Source organism: Coregonus lavaretus (assembly GCF_964263955.1).
Source record: "Coregonus lavaretus genome assembly, chromosome: 20".
NCBI lineage: Eukaryota > Metazoa > Chordata > Actinopteri > Salmoniformes > Salmonidae > Coregonus > Coregonus lavaretus.
The window spans coordinates 23,365,235-23,380,564 of record NC_140007.1 but is presented as its reverse complement, the minus strand read 5'-3'; the positions used below and the strand labels follow the sequence as shown (position 1 = coordinate 23,380,564).

Sequence of the window (15,330 nt, the reverse complement as noted above, 5' to 3'; positions counted from 1 at the left end):
GTTTCCTGTAGGTCTTGACCAGGTTTGCACACACTGCAGCAGGGATTTTGGCCCACTCCTCCATACAGACCTTCTCCAGATCCTTCAGGTTTCGGGGCTGTCGCTGGGCAATACGGACTTTCAGCTCCCTCCAAAGATGTTCTATTGGGTTCAGGTCTGGAGACTGGCTAGGCCACTCCAGGACCTTGAGATGCTTATTATGGAGCCACTCCTTAGTTGCCCTGGCTGTGTGTTTCGGGTCGTTGTCATGATGGAAGACCCAGCCACGACCCATCTTCAATGCTCTTACTGAGGAAAGGAGGTTGTTGGCCAAGATCTCGCGATACATGGCCCCATCCATCCTCCCCTCAATACGGTGCAGTCGTCCTGTCCCCTTTGCAGAAAAGCATCCCCAAAGAATGATGTTTCCACCTCCATGCTTCATGGTTGGGATGGTGTTCTTGGGGTTGTACTCATTCTTCTTCTTCCTCCAAACACGGCGAGTGGAGTTTAGACCAAAAAGCTCTATTTTTGTCTCATCAGACCACATGACCTTCTCCCATTCCTCCTCTGAATCATCCAGATGGTCATTGGCAAACTTCAGACGGGCCTGGACATGCGCTGGCTTGAGCAGGGGGACCTTGCGTTCGCTGCAGGATTTTAATCCATGACGGCGTAGTGTGTCACTAATGGTTTTCTTTGAGACTGTGGTCCCAGCTCTCTTCAGGTCATTGACCATGTCCTGCCGTGTAGTTCTGGGCTGATCCCTCACCTTCCTCATGATCATTGATGCCCCATGAGGTGAGATCTTGCATGGAGCCCCAGACCGAGGGTGATTGACCGTCATCTTGAACTTCTTCCATTTTCTAATAATTGCGCCAATTGTTGTTGCCTTCTCACCAAGCTGCTTGCCTATTGTCCTGTAGCCCATCCCAGCCTTGTGCAGGTCTACAATTTTATCCCTGATGTTCTTACACAGCTCTCTGGTCTTGGCCATTGTGGAGAGGTTGGAGTCTGTTTGATTGAGTGTGTGGACAGGTGTCTTTTATACAGGTAACGAGTTCAAACAGGTGTAGTTAATACAGGTAATGAGTGGAGAACAGGAGGGCTTCTTAAAGAAAAACTAACAGGTCTGTGAGAGCCGGAATTCTTACTGGTTGGTAGGTGATCAAATACTTATGTCATGCAATAAAATGCAAATTAATTACTTAAAAATCACACAATGTGATTTTCTGGATTTTTGTTTTAGATTCCGTTTCTCACAGTTGAAGTGTACCTATGATAAAAATGCCAGACCTCTACATGCTTTGGAAGTAGGAAAACCAGCAAAATCGGCAGTGTATCAAATACTTGTTCTCCCCACTGTATATAAAGAGAGGGAAAAAAGTATTTGATCCCCTGCTGATTTTGTACGTTTGCCCACTTACAAAGAAATGATCAGTCTATAATTTTAATGGTAGGTTTATTTGAACAGTGAGAGACAGAATAACAACAACAAAATCCAGTAAAACGCATGTCAAAAATGCTATAAATTGATTTGCATTTTAATGAGGGAAATAAGTATTTGACCCCCTCTCAATCAGAAAGATTTCTGGCTCCCAGGTGTCTTTTATACAGGTAACGAGCTGAGATTAGGAGCACACTCTTAAAGGGAGTGCTCCTAATCTCACCTTATTACCTGTATAAAAGACACCTGTCCACAGAAGCAATCAATCAATCAGATTCCAAACTTTCCACCATGGGAAACATTATGCTTTGGGGGTGTTTTTCTGCTAAGGGGACAGGACAACTTCACCACATCAAAGGGATGATGGACGGGGCCATGTACCATCAAATCTTGGGTGAGAACCTCCTTCCCTCAGCCAGGGCATTGAAAATGGATAGTGGATGGGTATTCCAGCATGACAATGACCCAAAACACACGGCCAAGGCAACAAAGGAGTGGCTCAAGAAGAAGCACATTAAGGTCCTGGAGTTGCCTAGCCAGTTTCCAGACCTTAATCCCATAGAAAATCTGTGGAGGGAGCTTAAGGTTCGAGTTGCCAAACGTCAGCCTCGAAACCTTAATTACTTGGAGAAGATCTGCAAAGAGGAGTGGGACAAAATCCCTCCTGAGATGTGTGCAAACCTGGTGGCCAACTACAAGAAACGTCTGACCTCTGTGACTGCCAACAAGTGTTTTGCCACCAAGTACTAAGTCATGTTTTGCAGAGGGGTCAAATACTTATTTCCCTCATTAAAATGCAAATCACTTTATAACATTTTTGACATGCGTTTTTCTGGATTTTTTTGTTGTTATTCTCTGTCTCTCACTGTTCAAATAAACCTACCATTAAAATTATAGACTGACCATGTCTTTGTCAGTGGGCAAACGTACAAAATCAGCAGGGGATCAAATACTTTCTTCTCTCACTGTATACACTACTGATCAGAACTTTGGGGTCACTTAGAAATTTCCTGGTTTTCGAAAGCAAAGCAATTTTTTTGTCCATTAAAATAACATCAAATTGATCAGAAATACAGTGTAGACATTGTTCATGTTGTAAATGGCTATTGTAGCTGGAAACGGCTGATTTTTTATGGAATATCGACATAGGCGTACAGAGGCCCATTATCAGCAACCATCAGTCCTGTGTTCCAATGGCACGTTGTGTTTGCTAATCCAAGTTTATCATTTTAAAAGGCTAATTGATCATTAGAAAACCCTTTTGCAATTATGTTAGCACAGCTGAAAACTGTTGTGCTGATTAAAGAAGCAATAAAACTGCCCTTCTTGAAACTAGTTGAAAATCTGGAGCATCAGCAGTTGTGGATTCGATTACAGGCTCAAAATGTCCAGAAACAAACAACTTTCTTCTGAAACTCGTCAGTCTATTCTTGTTCTGAGAAATGAAGGCTATTCCATGCGAGAAATTGCCAAGAAACTGAAGATCTCGTACAACGCTGTGTACTGCTCCCTTCACAGAACAGCGCAAACTGGCTCTAACCAGAATAGAAAGAAGAGTGGGAGGCCCCGTTGCACAACTGAGCAAGAGGACAAATACATTAGTGTCTAGTTTGAGAAACAGGTCCTCAACTGGCAGCTTCATTGTTGGTGTTTTGCGGGTACTATTTAATGAAGCTGCCAGTTGAGGACCTATATATATAAATATATACAGATGAAGTCGGAAGTTTACATACACTTAGGTTGGAGTCATTAAAATTTGTTTTTCAACCACTCCACAAATTTCTTGTTAACAAACTATAGTTTTGGCAAGTCGGTTAGGACATTTACTTTGTGCATGACACAAGTTATTTTTCCAACAATTGTTTACAGACAGATTATTTCACTTATAATTCACTGTATCACAATTCCAGTGGGTCAGAAGTTTACATACACTAAGTTGACTGTGCCTTTAAACAGTTTGGAAAATTCCAGAAAATTATGTCATGGCTTTAGAAGCTTCTGATAGGCTAATTTACACAATTTGAGTCAATTGGAGGTGTACCTGTGGATGTATTTCAAGGCCAATCTTCAAACTCAACGCCTCTTTGCTTGACATCATGGGAAAATCAAAAGGAATCAGCCCCCAAAAATTGTAGACCTCCACAAGTCTGGTCATCCTTGGGAGCAATTTCCAAACGCCTGAAGGTACCACGTTCATCTGTACGAACAATAGTATGCAAGTATAAACACCATGGGACCACACAGCCGTCATACCACTGAGGAAGGAGACACGTTCTGTCTCCTAGAGATAAACATACTTTGGTGCGAAAAGTGCAAATCAATCCCAGAACAACAGCAAAGGACCTTGTGAAGATGCTGGAGGACACAGGTACAAAAGTATCTATATACACAGTAAAACGAGTCCTATATCGACATAACCTGAAAGGCCGCTGAGCAAGGAAGAAGCCACTGCTCCAAAACTGCCATGAAAAAGCCAGACTAGGGTTTGCAACTGCACATGGGGACAAAGATAGTACTTTTTGGAGAAATGTCCTCTGGTCTGATGAAACAAAAATAGAACTGTTTGGCCATAATGACCCCTGTAATGTTTGGAGGAAAAAGGGGAACGCTTGCAAGCCGAAGAACACCATCCCAACCGTGAAGCACGGGGGTGGCAGCATCATGCTGTGGGGGTGCTTTGCTACAGGAGGGACTGGTGCACTTCACAAAATAGATGGCATCATGAGGAAGGAAAATTATGTGGATATATTGAAGCAACATCTCAAGACATCAGTCAGGAAGTTAAAGCTTGGTCGCAAATGGGTCTTCCAAATGGACAATGACCTCAAGCATACTTCCAAAGTTGTGGCAAAATGGCTTAAGGACAACAAAGTCAAGGTATTGGAGTGGCCATCACAAAGCCCTGACCTCAATCCTATAGAAAATCTGTGGGCAGAACTGAAAAAGTGTGTGCGAGCAAGGAGGCCTAAAACCTGACTCCTTTACACCAGCTCTGTCAGGAGGAATGGGGCAAAATTCACCCAACTTATTGTGGGAAGCTTGTGGAAGGCTACCCGAAACGTTTGACCCAAGTTAAACAATTTAAAGGCAATGCTACCAAATACTAATTGAGTGTATGTAAACTTCTGACCCACTGGGAATGTGATGAAAGAAATAAAAGCTGAAATAAATCATTCTCTCTACTATTATTCTGACGTGTCACATTCTTAAAGTAAAGTGGTCATCCTAACTGACCTAAGACAGGGAATTTTTACTAGGATTAAATGTCAGGAATTGTGAAAAACTGACTTTAAATGTATTTGGCTAAGGTGTATGTAAACTTCCGACTTCAACTGTGTATGTATGTATACATATACACACACACACACACACACACACACACACACACACACACACACACACACACACACACACACACACACACACACACATATATATATATATACACACACATATATATACACATATATATATATATATACACACATATATATATACACATACACACATATACATATATATATATACACAGTGGGGGAAAAAAGTATTTAGTCAGCCACCAATTGTGCAAGTTCTCCCACTTAAAAAGATGAGAGAGGCCTGTAATTTTCATCATAAGTACACATCAACTATGACAGACAAAATGAGGAAAGAAAATCCAGAAAATCACATTGTAGGATTTTTAATGAATTTATTTGCAAATGATGGTGGAAAATAAGTATTTGGTCAATAACAAAAGTTTCTCAATACTTTGTTATATACCCTTTGTTGGCAATGACACAGGTCAAACGTTTTCTGTAAGTCTTCACAAGGTTTTCAAACACTGTTGCTGGTATTTTGGCCCATTCCTCCATGCAGATCTCCTCTAGAGCAGTGATGTTTTGGGGCTGTCGCTGGGCAACACGGACTTTCAACTCCCTCCAAAGATTTTCTATGGGGTTGAGATCTGGAGACTGGCTAGGCCACTCCAGGACCTTGAAATGCTTCTTATGAAGCCACTCCTTCGTTGCCCAGGCGGTGTGTTTGGGATCATTGTCATGCTGAAAGACCCAGCCACTTTTCATCTTCAATGCCCTTGCTGATGGAAGGAGGTTTTTACTCAAAATCTCACGATACATGGCCCCATTCATTCTTTCCTTTACACGGATCAGTCGTCCTGGTCCCTTTGCAGAAAAACAGCCCCAAAGCATGATGTTTCCACCCCCATGCTTCACAGTAGGTATGGTGTTCTTTGGATGCAACTCAGCATTCTTTGTCCTCCAAACACGACGAGTTGAGTTTTTACCAAAAAGTTGTATTTTGGTTTCATCTGACCATATGACATTCTCCCAATCCTCTTCTGGATCATCCAAATGCACTCTAGCAAACTTCAGACGGGCCTGGACATGTACTGGCTTAAGCAGGGGGACACGTCTCGCACTGCAGGATTTGAGTCCCTGGCGGCATAGTGTGTTACTGATGGTAGGCTTTGTTACTTTGGTCCCAGCTCTCTGCAGGTCATTCACTAGGTCCCCCCGTGTGGTTCTGGGATTTTTGCTCACCGTTCTTGTGATCATTTTGACCCCACGGGGTGAGATCTTGTGTGGGCCCCAGATCGAGGGAGGTTATCAGTGGTCTTGTATGTCTTCCATTTCCTAATAATTGCTCCCACAGTTGATTTCTTCAAACCAAGCTGCTTACCTATTGCAGATTCAGTCTTCCCAGCCTGGTGCAGGTCTACAATTTTGTTTCTGGTGTCCTTTGACAGCTCTTTGGTCTTGGCCATAGTGGAGTTTGGAGTGTGACTGTTTGAAGTTGTGGACAGGTGTCTTTTATACTGATAACAAGGTCAAACAGGTGCCATTAATACAGGTAACGAGTGGAGGACAGAGGATCCTCTTAAAGAAGAAGTTACAGGTCTGTGAGAGCCAAAATTCTTGCTTGTTTGTAGGTGACCAAATACTTATTTTCCACCATAATTTGCAAACAAATTCATAAAAAATCCTACAATGTGATTTCTGGAGAAAAAAAATCTAATTTTGTCGGTCATAGTTGACGTGTACCTATGATGAAAATTACAGGCCTCTCTCATCTTTTTAAGTGGGAGAACTTGCACAATTGGTGGCTGAATAAATACTATTTCCCCCCACTGTATATATATACACACATTTCCCCCCACTGTATATATATATATATAGCCATTCCTGGACCTGTGTCCATAAACAAGCTACAAATGGACAGTACCAAAACAAATGATCTAATGATTCTGTCTCTTCGCAGCAACATCTGCAGAGCTGGGAAGATTGTATTGGTTCTATTGCATTATATTGGTAGCAAGACTTTTATATAATAATTTAACTTGAAAAATTCTAAGTTTTGAATCCGGCGTCGTTTTGCGCATCAGTTCATACAAACACTATGCCATGGAATCGGTACGTCAAAAATCTCTTCCCACCTATTTTGCAATCTATATGGAACGGCTGTCAATCCTTTGGTCCTTAAATGAAACTGGTATACTTTTTTATTTATCACAATTTTCTTTAACCAATTATGTTCTTTAATGCAGGGCCAACAGACAGGTTCCTTACTTGCTGAGCACTTGTTGGCTGCATTTCCTTCACTCTGCGGTCCGACTCATCCTAAACCATCTCAATTTGGTTGAGGTCAGGGGATTGTGGAGGCCAGGTCATCTGATGCAGCACTCCATCACCCTCCTTCTTGGTAAAATAGTCCTTACACAGCCTGAAGGTGTGTTGGGTCATTGTCCTGTTGAAAAACAAATGATAGTCCCACTAAGCCCAAACCAGATGGGATGGCGTATCGCTGCAGAATGCTGTGGTAGCCATGCTTTTTAAGTGTGCCTTGAATTCTAAATAAATCACAGACAGTGTCACCAGCAAAGTACCCCCACACCAAAACACCTCCTCCTCCATGCTTTACGGTGGGAAATACACATGCAGAGATAATCCGTTCACCCACACCACGTCTCACAAAGACACGGTGGTTGGAACCAAAAATCTCAAATTTGGACACATTTCCACTGGTCTAATGTCCATTGCTCGTGTTTCTTGGCCCAAGCAAGTCTCTTCTTTTTATTGGTGTCCTTTAGTAGTGGTTTCTTTGCAGCAATTCTACCATGAAGCCCTGATTCACACAGTCTCCTCTGAACAGTTGATGTTGAGATGTGTCTGTTATTTGAACTCTGTGAAGCATTTATTTGGGCTGCAAATTTCTGAGGCTGGTAACTCTAATGAACTTATCCTCTGCAGCAGAGGTAACTCTGGGTCTTCCATTCCTGTGGTGGTCCTCATGAGAGCCAGTTTCATCATAGCGCTTGATGGTTTTTGCGACTGCACTTGAAGAAACGTTCAAAGTTCTTGAAATTTGAAATGTTCCGTATTGACTGACCTTCATGTCTTAAAGTAATGATGGACTGTCGTTTCTCTTTGCTTATTTGAGCTGTTCTTGCCATAATATGGACTTGGTCTTTTACCAAATCGGGCTATCTTCTGTATACCCCCCCTACCTTGTCACAACACAACTGATTGGCTCAAACGCATTAAGGAAAGAAATTCCACAAATTAACTTTTAAGAAGGCACACCTGTTAATTGAAATGCATTCCAGGTGACTACCTCATGAAGCTGGTTGAGAGAATGCCAAGAGTGCACAAAATAGTCATCAAGGCAAAGGGTGGCTATTTGAAGAATCTCAAATATACTTTGAGTTTTTTAACACTTTGTTGGTTACTACATAATTCCATATGTGTCATTTCATAGTTTTGATGTCTTCACTGTTATTCTACAATGTAGAAAATAGTAAAAATAAAGAAAAACCCTTGAATCAGTAGGTGTTCTAAAACCTTTGACCTGTAGTGTATGTAAATGTGATATCTGTTTTTTATTTTTAATACATTTGCAAACATTTCTAAAAACCTGTTTTTGCTTTGTAATTATGGGGTATTGTGTGATGAGAAAATTATTATTTTTTAAATCCATTTTAGAGTAAGGCTGTATTGAAATGTGGAAAAAGTCAAGGGGTCTGAATACTTTCCGAATGCACTGTATTTCATAGGTGGGAATTTCAGTATTTCAGCATAACTTTTTCTACAGCATTCCTCATGGTTCTATTTAAAGTCAAGTTCTCAGAATGTTCAGAGAACGTTAAGTACGTTTTTCTGTGGGAATTTCAGTATTTCAGCATAATGTTTTCTGCAGGTTTCTCAGAACATTAAGAAAACTTTCCATAACAAACACAAGAAAACAGTAACGTTCCCACTAATTGACCAAACCTGATCTTAACGAGTGCTTGTTTCCATTTAAATGGGGTCTGTTTGAGTAAACTAAAATTAAGTCTTATTTAAACACACGGCCAACATCTGTGGTGATGCTTGTGGCAACGTCATCTCGCTGAGTGTACCTTTAATGGTTTTGTAATTATTTTATTTCAGTTTACAGTTTACTTTTTCGTTTTAGGCGAATATGTGAGTAAAATAGTTGCACTGTAGAGCCCTGGTAAAGGGTTAATTGAATTGTCAACAGACGTGAACCCTACTTAAAATAAACCAACCCTTGAAATCCTGTCGTTGATTTGTGGTTGAAAATGTACGTGACTACTTGCGTTTTTTCAACCAAAGAATCCATTGATGTTCAATGTCAGTATGTTGAAAATAAATTACAGATGAGGTTGATAGAAGGTTGGTTCAACATACTTATGCCCTGTGTGGGTATGGCTTCTACTATGCGTTTGATTCATCAGTACCTCCTCTTCTCATGATTCCACCGAATACTCTTACGGGACTATTTCACTAAGTGTGATCAACTCTTCTGTCTCAAACCAAGAGATCCATCTCGCTCAAATTAAAAGAGAGGGTGAAAAAAACTGCCCAGAGTTGAACAACGCTACGCTAATAAGACAAAAGTTGCTCTCTGAGGTGTCCCTCATTCACGCTTCTTCCCACCATGTTTAATTACACTGACGCCGAGCGAGGGATGCATATCTCTCTTTCTTTCCTCCCCCCAACGTTCTCTCACTCTCACACTCAGTTTCTGACAGCCAGGTTGAGAATCCTCACCTGTCCGACATGGGAGACGCACCTGTCACTGCACACTTAATCACTAGGCCCTGCGCTGAGACCAGCCGCCACGCGTCACACTTCCCAGTGCAAAATTAAAATGAACTTTCTCGCCACCGAGAGAGGGAGAGGGAGAGAGAGAGAGAGAGAGAGAGAGAGAGAGAGAGAGAGAGGAGGGAGACAGAGGGAGAGACAGAGGTGTAGAGAGAGAAAGAGAGTGGGTGGGAAGGAGGGAAGAAGTGTGGTAGGGAGTGACAAAAAAATAAAAAAATAAAAAAGTTGTCATTTCCCAACCCCTCATTAATATTCTGAGGTTAAGAGCTTTTCAGCTAAACGTAATTAATTGAGGCCGAGCCTGACAGTAAACAAGCAATTTCAAATTAAAGCAAAATGACAGCAGAGTCATTTGTTAAAAACACGCGGCGGCGATTTTGCCGACAGATAAATGACGGAAAATGTTAAGGAGGGAGGGAGAAGTGATGAAGATATTAATCTTCACCTGTCTGTGTCAGCGTGCCACTCATCTCGGCGATGTTGCTCTCGATCCTCTGCAGATGCTTCTTGTCCTCTTTGCTGCCCATAATGAGGGGAAGGATGTATTTCTGCAATTAAAAACATGACATGCTATTACACTTCTTGCCAGGAAGGGAGAGAAAGGGTGTGTTCTAAATGGAACCCTATTCCCTATATAGCGCAGTACTTTTGACCAGGGCCCGGGGGGCTCTGGACAAAAGTAGTGCACTATATAGGGAGCCATTCGTTACACAGATTGAGAGGCGGGAGGGGGGGGGGGGGGGGCATTGTTAAGCAGTTTCAACTCTGGATGGACAAAGGCAATGTTTTATGTTATCACAGTGTGGCCTAAACTGTCTAAAGGTCAATGTTGTAGATTCTAGGGCATCTGAAAAAAGGAACCAACACAATTTTTTTTACTGCAGACTGGTTAAGGAAATTTAACTATTGGTGTGGAAAATGATACTGAGGGGAGAGGAGGTAACATCTGACAAAGTGACAGAAAATGCTAAACCCAGAATATGAATTTGTCACCACTGTTTTAATATTGAAAGACATGATTGAATCGAGTGATAGCATTTGTATGTCATTGCTAGTTTAGACAAATCTTTGTGATCCAATGTGAATGTGGCCCAGATGTGGCCCAGATGAGAGTGTGTCAATGACAATCATAGGTTGGCTTCATTATTAGACTACACAACGTTACAAAACGTTTTGCAACAAACAATGAAAATTATTGAACAAGTCTAGCTAGTCCCTCCCTGTTTCAGTCGGTTTTATTCAATTTGGCGAACGAACACGACCCTAGAAACATGTGTGTAGTTGAACTCTGCACATGTTAATGGGCCTCTAGACCAGTGATACTGAAATACACTGAACAAAAATATATGCGCTACATGTAAAGTGTTGGTCCCATGTTTCATGAGCTGAAATAAAATATCCCAGAGGTTTTCCATATGCACAAAAAGCTTTTTTTCTCTCAAATTGTGTGCACAAATGTGTTTACATCCCTGTAGGTGAGCATTTCTCTTTGACAAAATAATCCATCCACCTGACAGGTGTGGCATATCAAGAAGCTGATTAAACAGCATGGTCATTACACAGGTGCAATAAAAAGGCTGTTCTAAAATGTAAGGTTTAGTCACATAACACAATGCCACAGATGTCTCAAGTTTTGAGGGAATGTGTAATTGGCATGCTATCTGCAGGAATGTCCACCAGAGCTTTTGCCAGAAAATGTCCTGTTCACTTCTCTACCATAAGCCGCCTCCAACGTTGTTTTAGAGAATTTGGCAGTATGTCCAACCGGCCTTACAACAGCAGACCACGTGTAACCACGCCAGCCCAGGACCTCCACATCTGGCTTCTTCACCTGCGGGATGGTCTGAAACGAGCCACCCAGACAGCTGATGAAATTGTGGGTTTGCACAACCGAATAATTTCTGCACAAACTGTCAGAAACAGTCTCAGGGAAGCTCATCTGCGTGCTCGTCGTCCTCACCACGGTCTTGACCTGATTGCAGTTTGGCGCCGTAACCGACTTCAGTGGACAAATACTCACCTTCGATGGCCACTGGCATGCTGGAGAAGTGTGCTCTTCACGGCTGAATCCCGGTTTAAACTGTCCTGGGCAGTATGGCGTCGTGTGGGTGAGCGGTTTACTAATGTCAACGTTGTGAACAGAGTGCCCCATGGTAGCGGTGGGGTTATGGTATGGGCAGGCATAAGCTACGGACAATGAACACAGTTGCATTTTATCGATGGCAATTTGAATGCACAGAGATACTGACGAGATCCTGAGGCCCATTGTCGTGCCATTCATCCGCCGCCATCACCTCATGTTTCACCATGATAATGCACGGCCCCATGTCGCAAGGATCTGTACACAATTCCTGGAAGCTGAAAACGTCCTAGTTATTTCATAGCCTCCATAACCAGACATGTCACCCACTGAGCATGTTTGGGATGCTCTGGATCAACGTGATTTCCATATATGAACTGTAACAATAAAATCTTTGAAATTGTTGCATGTTGCGTTTATATTTTTGTTCAGTTTAGATTAGCAAGAGGGCCACATTTACAAAATCACAAGAGGTCGGGGGCCAATTATTCAAAAAGATATATAGTGAGCTCCAAAAGTATTGGGACAGTGGCAAAAGTTTTGTTGTTTGGGCTCTGTACTCCAGCACTTTGGATTTGAAATGATACAATGACTATGAGGTTAAAGTGCAGACTGTCAGCTTTAATGTTAGGGTATTTTCATCCGTATCGGGTAAACCGTTTAGAAATTACAGAATTGTTTGTACATAGACCCCCCCAATTAAGGGGAACAAAAAATCACTTATATGTGCATTAAACTAGTCAAAAGTATAGTATTTGGTCCCATATTCCTAGCACGCAGTGCTTACATCAAGCTTGTGACTCTACAAACTTGTCGGATGCATTTGCTGTTTGTTTTGATAGCGTTTCAGATAATTTTGTGCCCAATAGAAATGAATGGTAAATAATGTATTGTGTCATTTTGGAGTCACGTTTACTGTAAATAAGAATATAACATGTTTCTAAACACTTTACATTAATGTGGATGCTACCATGATTATGGAAAGTCCTGAATGAATCGTAAATAATGATGAGTGAGAAAGTTAGACGCACAAATATCATATCCCCAAGACATGCTAACCTCTCACCATTACAATAAAAGGGGAGGTTAGCATTTGTGGGCGGTATGATATTTGTGCGTCTAACTTTCTCTGCACTTTAACCTCATAGTCATTGTATTATTTCAAATCCAAAGTGCTGGAGTACAGAGCCAAAACAAGTGTCACTGTCCCAATATTTTTTGGAGCCCACTGTAGGTCTATAGATTTTTCCATATTTGACTAACATTCACATACATTTTTTAAACCTTCACATAGTTGCCACAGATGACATTTAGGTAAGTGCCGCAGATTACATCAATCCTTTCTCTTTGGAATGGAGCGAGCAGCCGTCTGGACCAGGTTTTTCCTGCATCACCTGGCGCTGGGTGACGCTAGTCCTAGTAATAAACACTTTTAAGTTGAAAAATATTAAATGAGTGTCAACAGTGAGTAATTAATAAGTAGGCTACTGGGAGGGCTGGTTTACATGGCGCCTTTATAACATAAATAAAGTATGGGCAGATGACGGGGCATATGGTGTGGCTAGCGCTCCGCTCCGGTGACATGACAGCAGGACGCAGCTCCGTTGGGGAATCCCAACTCCCATGCTACGAGCTGCTGGGTCTCTCGCTCGATAGAGAGCAGTAGAGACAGGTACTGGTAGGGTGTGAGAGAGAGAGAGAGAGAGAGCGAGAGAGAGAGAGAGAGAGAGCGAGAGAGAGAGAGAGAGAGAGAGAGAGAGAGAGAGCGAGACAGAAAGAGAGGGAGAGAGTGAAATACATTGTAAAAAGGAGAGAGTGAGCGGGTAGGGAAAGGTAGGGTGTAAGGGAGAAAAACAAAGGACAGAGTCGAAGAGACCCTTCTGTATTATAATGCTGGGCCTCTCACTAGATAGAGAGCAGGAGGGACAGGTAGGGTGAGAGACAAAGACGGCCAGAGGACAGGTAGGGTGAGAGACAGACGGCCAGAGGACGGGTAGTAGGGTGAGAGACGGAGAGAGAAAGGGAGAGTTAACAAGAGACCAAACTATTTTATAAAACTGTAGATTATAATTTCATGTAGTGCTACAAGTGGTGACGCGCTATAGCGATGCTACTGGACAAAGCTCAATGTAGAATAGTGAATAGTAATCATTACATCGCAATGCAATGGAACATATTGTAGCGTAAGGGAACTTGAGCGTAAAGTAGTGTCACCTGAGGGAATGTAGCAGAATATAGGATAAGCTAGTCTTCAGATAGCATTACTGTACTTATTATATTTAGAGAATATATTGAAATAGAATGAAACCCCAGTACTCTATTAAGGAAGGTTACTTTCAGATTTTCTTTGGCTCAGAGTAGTAGGTTTATTATGGCATATAGATTATGTACTGTAGGGGCTGGCTCCACAGAGAACTCCATGGCTGTGTCCCAAATGGCACAACTTTTGACCAGAGCACTATGGGCCCTGGTCAAAAGTAGTGCACTACATAGAAAATAGGGTGCCATTTGGAATGCAAACCATATACACAAACTCCTGCCATGGCACCCGCCATCCACAAGAAACAAGTCTCGAGCCCTACACCCCCAGAGTCATGACATCATGGGAGCGTTGTGATCTAGCAGCTACGCACAGACACATGTGCGCACACACACACACGATGGCTGGTCATACTGGGTATAACGGCTACTGCTAAACTCTCATCCACCTATAAAAGAGAGTAATGGCTTCCACATGCCACTCACAGCAATATGAAAAGCTACAGAGGGATTCATGTCAGTGAGGAACAAGGAGCCTCCCAGGCCCATGTTCAGGGGCTCTGGAGCGTGATATAAACCAAGGCGATTATTTTTGGAGGGCGTAATATCAAAAGAAGGTTGTGTGCTGTGCTGGCAACTTTAGTTTTTTTGCATAAAGGAAAAAAGGATTGAGAGAGAGAGACAGAAAAGAGGGGTTCAAATGAGATCATGTAATTACGCAAGCCAGGCCAGAGCTTTTAACAACCAGGCAAGACCGATGTATGGAGCGTTTGGCCCTAGAATCTAACATTCAAAGTTACAATTGACTGATGTACCAACAAACCCCACTAATATAAATGTAATATTGGGGCAAACTGCAGTGACAGAACTCACTGGACTGTGTAAAATAAATGGTGGGACGAAATAGATCCTCTAGATCAGAGTCTTGAAATCCAGAATACTGCTGGTTCTTTTCTCCCTGGTAATGAATTGATGAAATGATTGATTAATATCACTGATTGGCCAGAGAAACCAGTAGAGCTACAGACCTTGAGGCCCGGTCTAGATTATTGAATATGATATAAGCCACCTTTCAACCTTAAATCCTTTGATTTCAACAGAAATGTCAATAAATGCTTACTCAAGGAATAAGTTGTTAGAATGCAATCAAGGGCTGAATGACCACCAAATTAGGAGATAACAGAACAGATGCTTAAAGTAGGCATGTTTAAAGGTACAGTCTGGGATCTGGGAATCTGTTCAACGGCCATCTCAATTCTTGATATTTACCCATTGATTCTTGAAGAACATAACTTACTGTATCATAATCTAAATATAAGAACACAACAAAACATAGCCAAACATTGTATATCTTCAAAATATGGTTTAACTATACTTTTGATCTCATGGATGGTCAATCCTTGCATCCATAACTCCATCTAAGAATTTGAGAATGGTTACATTTCTCCAGCCCCAATCCT

At 41.9% G+C, this 15,330-nt stretch overlaps 1 protein-coding gene across 1 annotated transcript in view; it reads right to left on the bottom strand.

Moving 5' to 3' along the window:
• Positions 1-15,330, bottom strand: part of pex14 (peroxisomal biogenesis factor 14) — a 127,769-nt gene that overhangs the window by 26,139 nt on the left and 86,300 nt on the right. The window contains exon 6 of the mRNA XM_084184396.1: positions 9,977-10,079. Within this exon, the coding sequence (XP_084040522.1) occupies positions 9,977-10,079 (103 nt within the window). The remainder of the gene's footprint in view (positions 1-9,976; positions 10,080-15,330) is intronic.